Source organism: Acinonyx jubatus, chromosome D3 (genome assembly GCF_027475565.1).
Source record: "Acinonyx jubatus isolate Ajub_Pintada_27869175 chromosome D3, VMU_Ajub_asm_v1.0, whole genome shotgun sequence".
NCBI classification, from domain to species: Eukaryota; Metazoa; Chordata; class Mammalia; order Carnivora; family Felidae; genus Acinonyx; species Acinonyx jubatus.
Window position 1 is genome coordinate 35,167,471 of NC_069392.1, and position 19,198 is coordinate 35,186,668.

At 39.7% G+C, this 19,198-nt stretch overlaps 1 protein-coding gene across 6 annotated transcripts in view; it reads right to left on the reverse strand.

Annotated features, from left to right (window-relative positions):
• Nucleotides 1–19,198, reverse strand: part of PTPRM (protein tyrosine phosphatase receptor type M) — a 787,775-nt gene that overhangs the window by 412,876 nt on the left and 355,701 nt on the right. For 5 of the 6 annotated variants that reach the window (XM_027068512.2, XM_027068514.2, XM_053205687.1 and 2 more), the window contains exon 6: nucleotides 4,056–4,230. In XM_027068512.2, coding sequence (XP_026924313.1) covers nucleotides 4,056–4,230 — 175 coding nt within the window. Of the gene's footprint in view, nucleotides 1–4,055; nucleotides 4,231–6,274; nucleotides 7,202–19,198 lie in introns of those variants that run through there. The other variant, XM_053205689.1, reaches the window with a different exon arrangement.

A 19,198-nucleotide genomic window follows, 5' to 3' on the forward strand; every position in this document is an offset into this window, starting at 1 on the left:
GGCAGTGATGTAGCCAGGCTGAAAGAGCAGTTAATTATTTTGAAGTCACAAATGCTAGCAAGGGTTGCTGAGCTGCCATTCAAACTACAACTCAGGGGCAAGGCCACGAAGGTTAGTTGAGCACACCCATTCGTTTAGGATATTATTAATAGTGTCCTAAAATAGACAAAACTTTAGTGCTTGTTTGACCTGAGAATATTTTCTCTATTAATTCCCCATGAAGAAAAGTACCAAATATGTGAAATCAAATGAAAGATTCAACTAGAACCTGCAAACAATTGCAACAGACATCCCAAAATACTTGTGGGTTTGCTGGAAGAATCAGTCCCAGAATAAGTCAATATATAAATTTTGAATACATTTCCCCAAAGGGAAGGAAGGAAGGAAAGGAGAAAGGGAGGGAGGGAGGAAGGAATTCAATCTATACCAAGTGATAAAAAGCAATTTAAAATACGTGACCAATTGACAGTGAAAATTATGATCAAAAGAGTTGAGCCTTGACGAACACAGTGTGAACTGCATAAGCCCACTTATATGCGGACTTTTTCCAATCCTGTAAATGTATTTTCTCTTCCTTGTGATTTTCTTAATAACATTTTCTTTTCTCTAGGTTACTTTATTGTAAGAATACAGATATAATACATATACGAAATGTGTGTTAATTGACTGTTTATGTTATGGGTAAGGCTTCCAGTCAACAACAGGCTATTGGTTAAGTTTCTGGGAAGTCAAAAGTTGTATGTAGATTTTCAACTATGCAGGGGTCCGTGCCTCTAACTCTTGATTGTTCAAGGGTCAACTGTAATTTCGAACCAAGCCAGCAATGAAAGAATTTATGCACATACAGATACATAAACATACAGCTAATAGATATGCATGTGAATCCCTAATATATCTCTCACATAATTAAATAATATTGGTATAGATGCATACACACAAATTATGGAGACTCTATTAAATATTTCTTTTTCATGTTCCAGATTTCAAAAGCAGTGGCAGGCATGAATAAGATAGGAAAGAAGATAAAAAATGACTTGGGTTTCATTTGGGGGGGTTGGTGCCAAATCAGTGCATGATCTCAAGAAAGTTACAAACTCAAAAAAAATTAAGAGAGAGAAAGAGAGACAGAGAGAGAGAGAGAAGAAAAGAAAGAAAGAAAGAAAGAAAGAAAGAAAGAAAGAAAGAAAGAAAGAAAGAAAGAAAGTAAGTAAGTTACGAACTCTATGGAGTTTAGTTTTTCCCATTTTTAGGAAATCACTACTCCAAATACTACAGGCATATAAAAAAGTTAAATTATATACTGGTGGCCTAAAAATGTCATTGCATTATTTCAAAGTAATTATCTCAAGTGAATACTTTATTAAGTGTAACATGCTAGTAAAATTCAGCATGTTATCTCATTAAAAAATAAAATATATGAAAAATATGGCTGTAAAATTATAAATGGAGGGGCAACTAGGTGGCTCAATTGGGTAAGCGTCCAGCTCTTGATTAGTCTTGATTTCAGCTCAGGTCATGATCTCATGGTTCATGGGACTGAGCCCTGTGTTGGGCTCTGTGCTGACAGTGCGGAGGCTGCCTAGGATTCTCTCTCTCTCTCTCTCTCTCTCTCTCTGCCCCTACCCCACTCATGTGCGCCTCTTTCTCTCTCTCTCTCTCTCTCTCTCTCTCTCTCTCTCTCTCTCAAAATAGAAACATAAACATTTAAAAAATTACAAATGGAGGAAAAGTCAATTTCAGATTTGAGCCACAACTGCAAGCCAATAATCCCTGGCTTTGACTGTGTGCAGAGACAGAAAGAGGTGCCTGGACATTTTTATCACAATGAGCCAAGCTACTGCTCCTCGTCCTGACAGGAAAATGTGCTGCATCAATATGAATAAGAACCCATTCATTTTTTGTGTTCATGTTTGCTATGGAAGACTAGAAATTTATGATTTACTTATGCCACCAAACAAATGAACTTTTCCACAGGGGCAATTTTTAGCGAGGTTACTAGATTTATGTTATACTGTTGATAAAGCAGATGCCTCAAGAACATGGCTGGTCATAGTGAAACGCTGCAGCAACTGTCAATAAGAAAACGGAACATAGTCACAAAGAGCTAAGCCCAGATGAACATTAAGTAATAATAATGATGATAAAGAGCTCAGCCATGGAACACTGAGGCTGCTGCTTTACTGGATTTGTTGGTAAATGGTGTCCATTTCTACATTGTGACTCCTCGCTTCTCAAAGAGCCTTCTACAAAGTAGGGTGTGCATTACTCTGAAGAATTTGTTTTCTTAAAGCTATTAAGCCTAAACTCAGGGTGGCCTGGGTGACTCGGTTGGTTAAATGTCTGACTTTGGCTCAGGTCACGATCTCATGGTTTGTGATTTCAAGCCCCGCATCGGGCTCTCTGTTGTCAGAGCAGAGCCTGGAGCCTGCTTTGGGTCCGGTCTTCCTCTCTCTCTGCCCTTCCCCCACTCGTGCTGTCTCTCTCTCTCTCTCTCCCCAAAATAAATAGACATTCAAATAAATAAATAAACATACAAACAAATAAATAAATAAAATAAACTTAAACTCAAATACTAGCCAGGTCAGCCAAAGTTTCACCATAAACCAAAATTCGTAAGAATCTGACATGGCAAAATATATTAGTGGAGTAGATATTTCGATGTGCAGAACATTAGTCGTTGCTGCAGATTAATACTGCCTGGGGGGAGCCTCGCCAATAAACATTTCTCTCATAAGCCAGGAGTGACTAATATTGGCAGCAGTGATTTTACAACAGAAGCATATGCCAAAATCACGCACAGATTTTATAACAGAGGCTATGTCCCCAGAGATTTTCATTCAATATGGGTGTGGTGGGGGGGGGGAGAGAATAGCTGGGCAGACATTTATATGTTTTAAAATTCAGAAAGGTGGTAATGACAAGCATCTCTAAACATGCATCACTGACATACAGGAGCAGAGGGTAAGAATCACCTTGCCCTCCTCCTCCTCCCCGTCAAGGCCCTAACAGGTGCTGGCTTCTCACTATGTACCTGTTCTAAGTGCCATTCATATGCTTTTTGCACTTGACCTTCCTAATCGCCATATGATGCAGGTGACATTATTGATGTCTATTTTATACATGAGGCAACAGAAACACAGAGAGGGTAAGCCACTGGCCCATGCCCGCATAGCTAGTTCTGGGGTTTGAACCCTATAGTCTTTAAAACCACTTGCGCAGAGAAATTTGCTGATAAAAAGTACTAACCCATCCAAAAGAGATCAGTTTTATGTTTCATATTTAACAAATGCAGGGGAAAAAATGTCAAAAGCGGGCATCATTCTGTTCTCCTAGGACAAAACAGCAATGGCCAGCCAGAAATTATCTTAAAAAATGTCTTGTAGTACCTCTAGAACTCCAAATTATTCTGTCTGAGACCAAGAACAGCCCCAGCAACTTTAATATCATAAACTCCCCAGCCCACGAAAAAAGCATTAGACCAGCAGAAGAAACTTATTTCCCCTCTTTCCCCCCCCTCAGACTGCCCTTTCCTGAATATAATGACTCAATTTTTCAGTCATGCAAAATATAGTAATGGAACATAACTGCAACATTATGAATGTTAACTCAGTATTATCAATATGGCTTGTGTGATATGACTGAGCATTTTTATACTGGCATTGCTTCATTTTATTAACCACCCTGCTATCATAAACATGCTGGCTGGTGAATATTTGCATTTTAAGTGATTTTCTATCAGTAAAAAAAATTTCATTCCTTAAAAAAAAATTTATAGGTTGTAATCTCTGTATACAGAGTCGGCAGAAGAACTTGCCAAGAGCACAGTCTCTGCTTTGTATGCAACTAAACCAACATAAATAAAATGCATTTTTCAAAAATATTGTGCACGTGCAAAATTTGTACTTAAAATGCAATCCATCAATGTAACCTGTCACCAAGCTACTGTTTGGAAACAGACAAGGAGAAGTTTGAGCTTTAAACAAATAATGAACTCACAACCATCTGACATGTCTATTTTAATAGACTATTCAGGGATATAAAAAGACGTTAAATACCTTTAACTACCAATTCTGCATAGTTTGATATTCCAACACCTCCTTCGGTGCGAATCATGCAGCGATACTTTCCAGCGTCCCGTTTTGTTGTATTCACAACATTAAATGAAGCTATGAATCGCCGGGAACTAGTCACCTTTATTTCCTTGAGAGGAGCATCTCGTACATCGATGCCCTGTGTAATTGGGGGAGGAGGGACAAAAAGAAACAATATCAGCTGTCATATGGAAACACAAAGACACCTGATAGCATATTATCCATGTTATTTCCATGTGGATCTTGGTTTAGTTGTTTATTACCCATGGGCCCTAATTCCAGGAAAACAGCTGGCCAGAAAACTGAAATTCTGCCATGGTCAACACTTTTGAGATTGAGGGATGCAAAATGAAGTGTGCAGAGATGTCTTACATTTGCCCCTTCAAGATATTAATTATGTTGAATGAAGTCACCAGGAGGAGAAAAAGAATGCATATGGAAAAATTCTTTGTTTCACTCCCAAACGATCACCACTTGGACTTTACATAACACTTTATCCTATGTTTTTATGCTTGGCTAGAAAATGAAATTAATTCACACACCACCCTATTGCTGCCCTCATTTTATACACGAACAAATAAACAATTTATTAAGAAGGACATTAAAAACATAAGTAGGTATTAGCATATTGCTTACCGAACAGGTCTGATGGACTATTCTAAGCTTTATTATGTTCTTCAAGGACATACAAAAAACAAATACATGCTTAATATTACCTGAGTGCTACAAGACAAGCTTCTCCCTTTATCCCATAGTCTCAAAACCACATAAAGCATGTTCCCTTAGTGCACCAACCTTGTCTTACACCAACCCCCAGCACATTAAGCACGTCTTTAGTTACGCACCTTTGGAAATCCATTCTATGCTTCCTATAGTTTAAAGCTTCAAAAGAAGGCTACAGTATTTCAGTTCTTTTTTTTTTAATGTTTTTATTTATTTTTGAAAGAGACTGAGAGCACGAGCTAGGGAGGTGCAGAGAAAGAGACAGAAGATCTGAAGCAGGTTCTAACAGCTGATAGCCCAACGTGGGGCCTGAACTCATGAACCATGAGATCATGAACTGAACTGAAGTCGGATGTGTAACTGACTGAGACACCCAGGCACCCCAAGCATTTCAGTTCTATAACAGTGAGTTACAATTATCAGGAAAGAGGCTATCTCGAATATGTTATTTGCAAAGATTGAGTAAAAAACAGTGGGCACAGACGTCACAGCTAAAGCATGATGCCAAGCACTCTGTCCATCTGTTTACCCAGAACTCATTTTGGGTGCCAACCAGGTGCTATCAACTGTGTGAAGACACTAGGCTCACAGTGGTGAGTGACAGAAGAGTGGCTGGTGATGCCCACAGCAGTTTAGTTAGAGGGAAGTAGAAGAGACTGGAAATGAATACAGAATCACGAATGATGGCCAGTGGTGGGTAAGGGACAGATCAGATGACTGGCAGAAATCACCATCTTTAGATATGGTGGTTGTGGGAGGCCAGTCTGAAGAAGTGAGCTGAGATGTGAAGGGAAAGGAGGAGCTAACCAGGCAAAGGGGGATGGTGGGAGAGAGAAAGCATTCTAATCAGAGGAAACTATGCAGGAAGCCCGAGATGGTTAGAAAGAAATGAAAGCTTTGGAAGAGGTTAAGGCAGCCAGTGGAACAGGGGAGGGAAGGAAACCCCCGTGCATTCAGGGACTTGCAGGCTATATTAAAGTGTTTTTATGTAGGAGTATGAAAATGCTAGGCTACACATAATAAAACTCATCTATATTACTCTGTGATTTATATTATGCAAAGTCTTTTAAAGGCTTTTAGCTATGATTTTTTTCTTTGGCAGTATGCCCTAATGGATATGAATTTGGAAGTTAGACTGACCAGGGTGCCCTGGCTACCTTTAAAGTGATTTACCTTCTCAGAGCTTCCCTTCCCTCATCTGCAACAAGATGATACAACTCACTTGCAGGGCAGTTGTGAGAATCCAAAGATATATACAAGGACACTGGCTTCATGACTGGCATCACACATCCCCACCCGAATTCTGGACTAATTGAGTGATGAGTTCAAGGAGGAAGGTGGACAGGCTGTCAAAATACCACTTTTATTACTAATGAACCTGGTATTGCAGAATATGGCTGATGTGCAGTTAACAATGGGCTTGCTAATAGTGAAGCACAGAATTAAACAGACTCACTCACCCAGCCACAGGCCACCTTAGAAAACCACAAGGCCTCCCGTATGTTGGGTGCTGCTGTAAAACTCACAGGATGGAAGAACAGGGCTCCTACAGGGGGTTAGCTCCCAAAGAAGGGGCTGGGCTCTGCATGCTCACAGCTTCCTTCCCAGGCAGCTCTTGCTTGGGCAGGGAAAAGGCATCAGAGTGCTGCACTGGTACAGTTCCTGCCATTGGGAAGGAAACATCAGGAGTGGGGAAGAAGAGTTCCACCAACCTCACCTTTCGTATTACCTGTCAAAACAGCTTTGTTAATAGCTTAAAAAGTTATAAATCAGAATATGAAGTTCCATATATATGTTACATGTCTTATGCATGTCCTGGTTTTTACTAATCCCCTGAATTTGGTCTGATGGAGGGCACCAAGAAGTTAGGAAAACAAAACACAATAAAATCGATCTAGCATTATTAATTAATACAACGGGGGAAGGCATTCCTCTCTGTATTCTATACAGCCTCCCATCCTTCTTCGCAAAGAAATAATCACATTCTACCACTAGGATTACCCTTAGATCTACTAACTCTATAAAATTCAGTTTGTCTTTTTCCAAACCAAAACCCAAACCAAACAAAATCTAATCTCCAGTTTTGAAAAAAAAAAATTAAGACCTAAAGAAAGGCAGAGTTCCTATCTGTATTTATTAATAACAGCAACAAAAAGGGCTATCTACTTATTTATTTCCTCGCTTGTGGCATGAATCTTGTCAGAATATACTTCGACGGTAACCCTGGAGTACTTTTCCTACTAGAATAAGCCTCTTTCAAAAGAAGGTTCATTCAAAAGAATTTTAAAGTATATACTTATTGATCACTCACAGCTATTCAAGGCTATACTGAGAGCGCTCAAGTTTAGGAAAACCTCCTTTTTGGATTTATACATATGTCGAGAAGAGTTTTACTTCCTAGTTGTCTTCACGCCACAGATTTATTCTTTAATATAAACAGCTTCAAACGAACAACCTTACAACTCTAATACATGAATTCTCAGGACAGCGGCTTTCTTTTTGAATCCCACATCCTGAAATCATACAGAAACAGATTTAGTTTCTTCAAGAGAAATAGTACATAGCAAGGAGAAACCAAGTGCTAACTAGTAATCATTTTAGCTTAGGATCCATATCAAATCATCTCTCTTGCTCAAATCTGCAGGTCATTTTGTATTAAATACTTCAAATGTATATGGATCCAAGCACCCATTCAACCAACACTTAGTAAAACTCTTTTATGAGGCAGGCACTGTATCGTATAGGGGGAGCATGGAGTTAAAAGAAGAGTCCTTTACCTAACTGAATTTACAGTCTGGCTAGAAAAACAGACAAGCAAGGCAATGATTCTAGTAAAGAGCAATGAACAGCAAAACACAGCAAACTCAGAAAAAGGGAACCACACTGGTGAAGGCTGTGAAGGCTGGGTCAGCATTCTAGAAAGCACTACCAGAGGCCAGGCTAGAGTATGCACAGGAGTTTCTCAGGAAGGAAAGGAGGAGAAATGGAGCCCAGTGAGTGAGAAGAGCTTTGCAAAAGTCAACAGCCAAGAGAGCAGGGCACAACAGAGGAAGTACAACTGATCCCGTGCAGCTAGAAAAAATGCAGCTGGAATGACAGGTGATGAAGCCAGAAAGATGAGCACAACACAGGCCATACCAAAGAATTGAGGATTATAGTTCATCCTGATGCCAGAAATGGAAAGATTTTAGGTAAAGGGGTGACATGAACACATCTACGGGTACAGTAACAGACTGAAGGAAAGAATGTGGGACCCCAACTGATGTCAAGGGAAATTGGTAATTTTGTTTAGAAATCACAGTAACAAATGACAAAAAGAGGGATGAGAGAGAGGAAGGAAGGATTCTAAAGACATTTAGGAAATCAAATCGACAAACAGTGTGTTATTATACTTTAGTAACATCTTCCTCTTCTAGCAGAATATAATGTCCTCAAGGTCAAGAATCAGATCTCATTCATTTCGTGTACATGAGTGCATGAGAAATACAACTCAATAAATATTTGCTGACTCTAAAAATCATAACCCCAGTGGAAAAAAATGTTCCATAGGCAGAATAGAAATATGAGGTTGCTAAACTAACAGATTTATATCCCAGATCCTAAAACTGGACAACTAGTCTTTATTTATAAGGGAGACCAATACGGAAAATAAAGATATTTTAGAGATTCTGTGTGTCCCTCAGTCAGCAACACTGACCATTCATCATGACTGTGGTAGAGTAATTGTCCCCAAAGAGGTCTACTGCCTAGTTCTCAGAATGTGTGAATATGCTCTCTACACATCAGAAAAGGAAGTTTGCAGATGTAATTAAAATAAGAATCTGGAGATGGGACTATTATACTAAATTATCCAGATGGGCCCAATGGAACTACAAGGCAGGAGGAAGGTAGGGCCGAATGCAGAAGAAGGAAATGTGACCACAGAAACAAAGGCTGGAGTGATGGGCTTTGAAGATGGAGGAAGGGATCATGAGCCAAAACCTGAAGCTACACAAGAAAGGGAACAGATTCTTCACCCTCCAGGAGAAACCAGTCTTGCCATCACTTTATATTAGGACTTTTGACCTCCAGAACCATAAGATAAATACAGCCATTACATCTGTGGTAATTTGTTAGAGAAGCAATAGGGCATGAATACAGTGACCATCAGGATAATGAAAAAAAAAAAAAAAACCTGTGGCTTTTCAAAGATGTACAATAGTCATGCATCCTGATTTGTCAGAGCTATAAACAAATCCTTCAGATAGGTTTAGGTCTTAGGGGCTAGCAAAAGCTCCATTCACAAGTCATTACCGTAGACAAAACAAAATAAGTTAAAAGACTCACACTTCTCAACTTCAAAACTTAGGACAAAGCTACAATAATCAAAAGCATAGTGTGGCGCTGGCATAAGGACAGACACAGACCAATGAAATAGAGAGCCCAGAAACAAACCCATACACATACAGTCAGTTGATTTTCAACAAGGGTGCCAAGACCACTCAAAGGGGAAACAATAGTTTTCTTAATAATTGGTGTTAGGAAAACTGGGTATCCACAAGACAAAAGACTAAAGCTGGACTGGTATCTTTCCCTGCACACAAAAATTAAATAGATCAAATACTTAAAATTAAGATCTAAAACTGTAAGTATCTTATTAGAAAACATAGGGGGGGAAACTTCATGAGGTTAGATTCAGAATAGATTTCTTAAATATAATACCAAAATCACAGGCAACAAAAGGAAAAATGAACTAGACTTTATCAAAATTAAAAACAAAAAATTTTGTACGTCAAAGGACACTATTAAGAGATTAAAACAATATGGAATGGGAGAAAATATTTACAAGTCATACATAAGATAGGGATTGAGATCTTGAATATGTAAAGAAGTGCTTTAACCCAACAGCAACAACAAGAAACAAACAATCCGATTAAAAAAGGGCAAGGCATTTGCAATAGCATGGACAGACCTAGAGGGTATTATGCTAAGTGAAATAAGTCAGATAGAGAAAGACAAGTACCATATGATTTCACTCATGTGTGGGATCTAAAAATAATATTCTTAAAGATGATAAAAAGAGAAATGGATTTTTAAAATCTAATATTTGTAACTATTTTGGGGGGAGAGGGGATAATGGATGATGGGCACTGAAGAGGGCACTTGTTGGGACAAGCACTGGGTGTGGTATGTAAGCCAATTTGACAATAAATATTTTAAAAAATCAAAGATAGCTTTAAAAAAATAAAAATAAAACCTAATGCTTACTACAGAAACGTTTTTAAATACAAAAAATAAAAAAAAACCAGACATTTAAAAACTGTAGATAATCTGATCACTTAAAGATAAATATTGTACATATTTCAGGGTATTTTAGTTTACTTTTTCTGACACATTATTTTAATCAAATAAAATACGAAATGGTGGTCATATGTGTGTGGTTTATCTCTGTGATATCTACAGACTTTTTTACACCCTTAGACGGCTTCAAAAACATGCCTTTTAATGTTTCCCACTTTATGGGTATAGCTATTATTTATTTATATATTTCTTTATCACTATACATTTAAATTATTCACATATTTCACTATTATAAATGATGTTTAGGCAATCTCTATTCCCAAAATTGTAGGTTTAAAGAGAATGAAAAATTTAAAGTTTTTTTTTTTATAAATAACACAAAAGGCTTTACAGAGAGTTAATATCTATTTACAAGAATTGTTTTTTAATGAGAGTGAGTTCAAATGGCTCCTAAAATCAAGCTATTTTCTATCTCCTTTCAGATATTACAAACAGATCAAACAGGCCTGAATCCCTGATCTTTTCTTACAATATTTCCAAAACAGTATAAAGTAGGGGGGAAAAAAACCTCTCCACTTATCTTGGGTAAAAGATCAAATATTCAGAAAAAAATCATATTTATTTTTGTGGTACTGCAGGCCTTCCACAGTACAAATTAAGTTACTCTCTTCCTAGATAGCATTGTAAAATTAAAATGAATCCCATTTTTAATATTTTCAAGAATGATAAATTCTCTGTAATATTCTGAGGTGCAGTGTATACTGACCTCTTTCCAAAAGGCAACGATATTCCTTGAAATTCACATCTTCAATATCCACAAGTGGATATTTCTAAAAATGGAACAAATAAACCAGACTAAATAAGATTAAGTGTGCTTAAGATAATTTAACTGAAGAGCATGTAGAACTACTAAAATGTATACTTAGAATTAGGGATGCATGGCAATATTTAAATATCTTTAAGATTAATCACTCAGATTGATGCATCTCATTTAAATTTGTGGCATCATCAGTAATTTCACACAAGCAGAAAATTCCACTGTGAAAATGTCTGGAACAGCTGCCTGAAGTCTGGCAAATATTCAGGCATCACGTAACATGAACCAAATGAGCAGAAAACAGACCCCAAAAGCCTAAATGAGGCAGGGGAGCAATAGGAGAACAAAGGTGTGAAGATGGAAACAATACAAGTAAAAAAGAAGGAAAAGTGAGATGTACAAGGGAGAGAAGCAGGGGCGGATTCAGTCATCCCCCCTCATCTCCAGAGGCTGTGTTCCAAGAACCCAGCACAGGCCAGAAACCCGGGTAGGTGCTGAACCCTGTAAACACTACCTTTCCCCTACACATACATACACACCCATAATAAAATCTGGCTTATAAATTAGGCACAGTATGAGATTAACAACAATGACTAATAACAGAACAATTATAGCAATATACTGGAGTAAAAACGTGAATACAGTCTAATGTTGTACCGTACTCACCCTTCTTGTGAGGCTGTGACGTGACAAAATGCCCACGTGATGGGATGAGGAGAGGGGAATGACAGGGGTATGTGACACAGCATTAGGCTGCTACTGACCTCAGTGTATGTCAGGAGGAGGATCATCTGTTTCTGGACCACAGTTGACTACAGGTAACTGAAACTGTGAATAAGGAGGGTGGGGGGTGCTGTAGTGTAAACACAGTCAAAAAGAGTAGAGAGGGGTGCCTGGGTAGCTCAGTCAGTTAAGTGTCCAACTCTGGATTTCGGCTCAGGTCATGAGATCTCAGTCACAGCTCATGAGATCGGGCCCCACAGCAGGCTCTGCATTGACAGCCCAGAGCCCGCTTGAGATTCTCTCTCTCCCTCTCTCTCTGCCCCTCCCCTGCTCCCTCTCCCTCCTTCCGTCCCTCTCTCTCTTTCTCTCTCTCTCTCTCTCTCTCTCTCTCTCTCAAAATAAATAAACATTTAAAAATAAAGGAGTGTTGGGGCACCTGGGTGGCTCAGTCGGTTAACTGTCCAGCTTCAGCTCAGGTCATGATTTCACAGTCCATGAGTTCGAGCCCCGCGTCGGGCTCTGTGCTGACAGCTCAGAGCCTGGAGCCCGCTTCGGATTCTATGTCTCCCTCTCTCTCTGTCCCTCCCCTGCTCATGATCTGTCTCTCTGTGTCTCAAAAATAAATAAAAACATTAAAAAAAATTAAAAATAAATAAAAATAAAAATAAAGGAGTGGAGAGAAGCTGGGTGAGGTGACAGAAGAAAGAGGGCACATAGCAGAAGAAAGGATCAAAGATGGCGGGGACAGAGGCAGCAGAGGCACAGAAATGAGAGCAGACCAAATGCCCACACTGGAGAAAGAGTTGTAACTCACACAGGAAGGAAAGACCCACTTCTTGGACGATATTTATTTGTCTCCTTTGAAATTCTGACACTTACGTTTTAATAGCAGTCTCCTTGTTTCCTGAAGCTGAAAAAACTCTGTCAGGTCCCACCATAACTTTAGGTTCTATATTAGCTCAATGATTGATAACATGCATGAAGAAGCAATTCACAGCTGGGTTGATGGAGGAGACATGAGAGAATGTCCTGAGATATCGGGGATGGGGGGAGGAGGAGACAGTGCTCACCCTTCACTTTGTTAGTGTCAAATCCTATTTCTTGGGTTGTTAGAAAGGAGGAAGACAGAGTGTTTACAGCTGTTGGCAAGGCACCAGGCGGCATCGCCTGTGACATCTCTGTAGACAAGAGGAGAGCGATGTGGGACAGATGCCAAGAGGGCTGGATGGACTAGAAGCCTATGAATGGCCGGAGTCTTTGGCTGCTTGTCAGCATGGGTGCTGAAGCGTGTTTCTGGAGCCTTGGCACAGGTTACATCCTTGACTCCTACTCCAACACGTCTATTAATGTCGTTGACAGAGTCACAGGTATCTTTGTCACATGCACAGGTGACAACTAACCAGCGCGTGAATGAATAAAATGGGATAAAGGAAAAAGATATCTACAAAGCCTAGCAATGAATTTAAATTAACAAGACAAATATCAATCAAAATAAATGTAAGCCAATCTTGTACATCCTTGACTTTACAAGTGGGTAATTAGAGACGTGATTTTGGACCACCTTCATCACTGTACGATGTATATGAAGACTGTGAAGTAGATTTTTGTCAAACTTAATTCCGCTCTCAGTCGTATTAATAGAAATAAAGCGTCTGGAGAGGCGGTGCCAGGAGATACCCCCAGGAGACAGCATTCTGGGCACCCCGTTTTCTGGAGCATACGAGAAGTAGGCTTACACAGAGGAAGGTACAGCACTTATCTCCACAGGTAAGGAGCTGGTGAGCACCTGGAAACAGAGGACCCAAGAGGAAGAGGACAGCCGCCTTCCAAAATTGAAAGCCCAGACGTGCAACGCAGGCACTGCCTTGGAATGTCACGGCCATGGGGCTCTATGACCTATATGAAACTCTTTGGGTAAAATGTGGTCCAGAATTCAGATTTTTCATTTTTTTCATTTTTTAATGTTTATTTCTTTTTGAGAGAGACAGAGGGCGAGTGGGGGAGGGGCAGAGAGAGGAGGAGACACAGAATCCAAAGCAGACTCCAGGCTCTGAGCTGTCAGCACAGAGCCCAATGCGGATCTCGAACCCACAAACTGTGAGATCATGACCTGAGCTGAAGTCTGGAGCTTAACTGACTGTGCCAGCCAGGCACCCCATATTTATTTTTAATTTTAAAAAGGTTTCCATACTGTATATTATGGGATGCCCAGAAGAGTCGTATGTGATGCTGCAGGACATTGATATTTCTTCATCAAAACATGTGACTATAAGGACCAAAAACAAACCATTAAAAAGTTTCAGGTCAGGGGCGCCTGGGTGGCTCAGTCGGTTAAGCGTTCGACTTCCGCTCAGGTCATGATCTCGCAGTCCGTGAGTTCGAGCCCCGCGTTAGGCTCTGTGCTGACCGCTCAGAGCCTGGAGCCTGTTTCGGATTCTGTGTCTCCCTCTCTCTCTGACCCTCCCCCATTCATGCTCTGTCTCTCTCTGTCTCAAAAATAAATAAACGTTAAAAACAATTTTTAAAAAGTTTCAGGTCAGGTTTTATCAGCAAGCAAATTACAAAACTGGGCAAGTTTTGCTACTAAATTAGATATGGAGAACTTTCCATTTTAGATTTTGGAATAACAGTGACCTCCGAGAATGTACACAACCAGTCCTACCCATCCCCCCCCACACACTCTGATACCACTCTGCCATGACTCCCCACAAGTCTGCTGGATACCTGGGCTCCAGCCACACCGGGCTCTGTGCTCTTTCCCACCCAGGCACGCTCCTCCCCTGAGGTCTCTCTGCCTTGGTCCTCCTGAAGGCCCTCCCCAACTTATCCCCATAGCCCACACCTTCATCTCCTTCTAGTCCTGCTCAAGTACATTTCCAAGGAGGCCTACCTGGGCCCCAGATTTAAAACTGAAACCTCTCCTGCATGGCACGGCTGATGCCCTGTGTCCTGCCTAGCTGCTTCTATTAATGCTACTGAGCACTTTCTTACATATTACATAGCTTACTTATCACGGTCATTGTCTATCTCTCCCTACTGGAATACAAGTCCCATGGTGGCAGGGATCATTGTCTCCCCCTACCCCCACCAGAATATAAGTTCTACAGAGGCAGAGATCACTATCTTCATCCCCTACTAGACTACAAGTCCCACAGAGGCAGAGATCATTGTTTTCACCCCCTACTACAATACAAGCCCCACAGAGGCAGAGATCTTAATTCTATAATATCTCTAGTACAAAAACCATGCCTGGTGCATCCAAGGGAAGGTTGATGGCTATATCAAAGGGACTTAGGCATTGAATGGGTGACTGAAAAAGTTGATTTTTAAGATGCTTTTTGATCCACAGATACGCTTCCTCAGGTCAGAAATAAACAGGGAAGAATGGGGAATAACGGCCCTCTCTTCTCTGATACAGAGTGACAGAAAAAGGCATGGGATTCCTTTTCCCATGTGTCCTTCTCCATGACAGGAATGGCCAGATAGGACAATGTGTTCACAACCTCCGGTAATCCTGAGCATCTCAGAGCCTATGGGAAACTTTCTGCTATTCTGGCAGACTGAAATGATGAAAATGTACACTAGGTAGAGACAGAAAATTTGCCAGAAGTTTTCTCTGAATTCTCCCCGAGTTAGGAAGAGGCTGCCCTACCAAGGACTGGCCCTCCATGTTCTCAAAAGCATTACAGCAGGACAATGTGGCATCACCAAGATGGGAATCCAGATTGCTCTGTAGAATATTAGAGCTCGTAGCGAAAGAGAACCTTGGACATGATTGTCAGGAACAAAGGCCCATACCTAATGCACAGCCTGGCACCTACACGTCCAGGGTTATTAAGGAAATTGCCGACCCATCTTTTGTTACCTTAATGAAACAACCATAATGGCCATGTCTGAGAGGAAATGATCTTAGGGGGTTAAATCCAGCTTTGTATAAAAGCAAGAGTATCTTTAAACTTGCGTGTATTTCAATTTGAGCATGCTACAGAAAAAAAAAAAGTACTGACAGTCCTTTAAATTAGGCTTACAACCTTCTTTATGCAAGGGACTCACTGTAGGACTTCTAAATGAGCAGTAATTTACCATCAAAAAGATACATATTAAGTCTCTTGGAAATAGTTTTGCCATAATCAGAGCAATGATTGAAAGAAATTGAGGTCTGGGACGTTAGCAGCATTTGGATCAGATTATTCAATCCCAGGCATTCTGAAGGCGTTCTGAGCGCACAAGCCTGGAAGAGATACTGGCCAGTCACCCTTCCTTAGCCATACATGTGGGGATGAAATGCACCTTCATTTATCCAACAGGGAAAATTGTATTATCCCACTTGCAAATGTGCTCATTTGTATGATACTGACTGAAATTCTTACCACTGGGTTCATAATACTATCAGCAGGGCCTGGGATAATTGTGTTGAAAACATTTTATGTAATCTAAATCCAATAATAATTGAGTAACTCAAAAATTCTACCTTCTGGAGCCCATTTTTTTTAATTTTAATAACTAAGGTACTGTTGACCTTTGATTTCTAGGCCATAACCAAGCTAACCCAAATATTCACCAATTTGGAATAGAAGAACCATAAGTTCTTACTTTTATTACCATATACTATGAATATACATCGACAAGTATACTTAAATTGGCTAAAAAAATATACGGATAGCCAAAGTAACATGGAGATATCCAAAGCTGCATATTCTTCAAAAATGTGATCGTCTTATAGTCATTTTCAAGTAAAAATTTGATTACAGAAATTTATAATCTCATTCTGATAGATGTAGTCCATTTCATTATATATTTGTAATATTTCAATAATGTTACTTAAATTTTATAGAGAAGTTCATCCAAATAATATAGGATATACACAGTAACTGCAGTAGTTAGAAACCAATGAAATTATAAGTCTTAAAGTCAAATATCCAGCTGTTGCCTGGATTAACCCAGCCACGGGAAACTAAGAGGCGTGACACTGACTGACATTTCCTGTTAGTTTCAAGGTTTGGGTTTGCAAGGCATGGGATTGACTTTTAATTCTAAAGCTGTAATAATGGCTCTATAATATGAGGAAGACGGCAGGGCCTGCATCATCATTCATGATCTAAAAGACGGGGCTAGTCCTCAATATGGATGGCTAAGAACATTACTTTTCCCAATCAATATGCCGTACAGTACACAACTCTTTCTGAAAACATAGCTGAAAGAAGCTAAAGATGCAAGATAAAGGAGGCTAAAAGCCTCATGGTTTGGAATTTCAATTGAAATTGTCAATACGATCTCAGGACATGTTCTTAAGTGTATGTGTGTGTGCATATGTATATACCCAAAATGAGCCCAATGCGAAGATCCAGAAACAAAAGAGTGTGATAATGAGTACCTCTTATGCTCAGATTGTAATTTCTAATGATCAGTTCCCAGTAAACAAGAACCAAGGATCCCTGGAGAAATAGCTAATTCTAGGTCATCGAGGTGGAAAATGTAAAATATAGGCCTGGAATATATTGTCAGAAAGTAAGAAAGCCATCTGACATGGCCCACAACAGGGGTCACCTACCCTGAGTAAGCCCTACTTCTTTGAGCAGCAATAAAGATAATACGTAAGATAGATCAGAACACATCGAATATGTTTAAATCCATAAGTTCAGGACAATGACAGTGACGACAATGGTGGTGATGACAATGCCCATGATGTTGGTGACAGCAACAGTATTACTAATAACCCCCTTGGTCACTTTTTGGTGATGCCAGTGAACTGCATCATTATTTTTGAAAGCTTGCTGGAAAAAGACAAAATATCAAGCGTTTATACCATCTTCCCTTTATCATTTACATAGTAGGGTAACCAAATATTTGATATGGGAGAGCTTTTCTTCTTAGAAGTGTTTTAGCTACTGAACCAAGAAGGGAGGATATCACAGAACCAGTCTGCAACCCTTGATGAATTAATGAATGTAGAAATGGTCATCATTGGCTGATAACATCACAAAAAGGGACCTAATTTGCAAGAAACACAACTGAAGAACACATTAGCTGTCACTCCCAGAGGGCAGCAAGCAAAACCCAAAATATGGGAAACCGTATAGGACAAACACAGTTTCAGCAACAACCACTACCATCACAAACAGGGAAATGGATGGAGAACCTAAAGATAAAATGGACTTAAGAGACTCATTGTGCCATTGTAAAGTGTCAACTATACTGCTATCACGATGCAAACAGATTGCTAAAAGAAATAAGGTTATAAGACAGTCAAGGAAATCTGAACACTGGCTGTTTTTCCAGGGCACAATCGGTGTCTATCATTATTATTTTAAGGGCTCTTATCTTTAAGAGCAGGGGTCTGAGGCTAAATCCAGCCTGTTACCTGTTTTGTACAGCTTAAAAGCTAAGAATGGTTTGTACATTTTTTAATGATTAAAAACACAAAAGCAAGAATAATATTTTCTGACAACGAAAATCACATGAAATGCAAATTCCAATGTCTGTACAGAGAGCTGCACTGAAAACAGCCACACTCGTTCATGGACGTGTTGTCTGTGGTTGCCTTCCTGCTACAAGAGCAGAGCTGAGCAGCTGTACCAAAGACTGGCTGGCTGGCTGGCAAAATTTGCTATCTGGCCCTTTACAGAAAATGTTTGCCAGCCCCTGTTTTAGAGAAACATTTACAAGTTAAATGATACAATGACTGGGATTGCTTCAAAACAATCAGAAGGGGAGCAGGTGGAAACAGAAAGTCAGCAATTGGCCACCTATTGTTAGGTGGTGAAGCTGGACGCTGAGTGTATTAAGTTTGCTACATTATCTCTCTACCTCTATACATATTCACAATATCTACAAAAGTAAAAATAAACTTTTCTTCAAAGAAGCAATTAGAAAATAATCTCTTATTTCTGTATTTCTAAACAACTATTTTAACCATGATTATTTCCCCAGGAAAACAGATGATTTTGCTGCCGGCTTATAAATATTCCAGTGCTGTAGAACTATTTTGTCTAGACGCCATCCACCGCCTGCAAATGCATCAAGCCATTTATATGATCAAGGTACCACCAACAGAAGAAGAGAAAATGCACTTTGACAAAGGGAAGCCATAACCCAGGTGAGATGGCCTATTTGCATAACTAATGAGCATATGCCCAGCACATGGAAAGTGTGTAATATACATTTCTTGAGGGAAAGTAATCATGGGTTTCCAAATCTTAAGAATAAACAGAAATTCCATTAATTAGTCACTTGTCCTTTGTGTTTAGTGGACACCACTTCTTATAACAGAGACAAACAATTTTATTACGCTTGGACAACAGCCAATCTCTTTTCTTTTGAATGAAGGGAAGGAAGGATGGCAGTTTAATAAGTAGGAGAGAGACAGAAGAGAGTAACAATCTGCACTACGATTTCAAAGTTCACACTCTGTAGGAACTGCCTGGCTGCCACTGTGCCGGTCAGAGATGTCGTGGTCTTGTCTCACACTGACTCACAACTAGACTAAATGCAGCATGCTCTGTTCTGTTTCCCTTCTACAGTCTGAAAGAAGTTTTTCAAATCAAAGCCCACCCAAAGTTGCCAA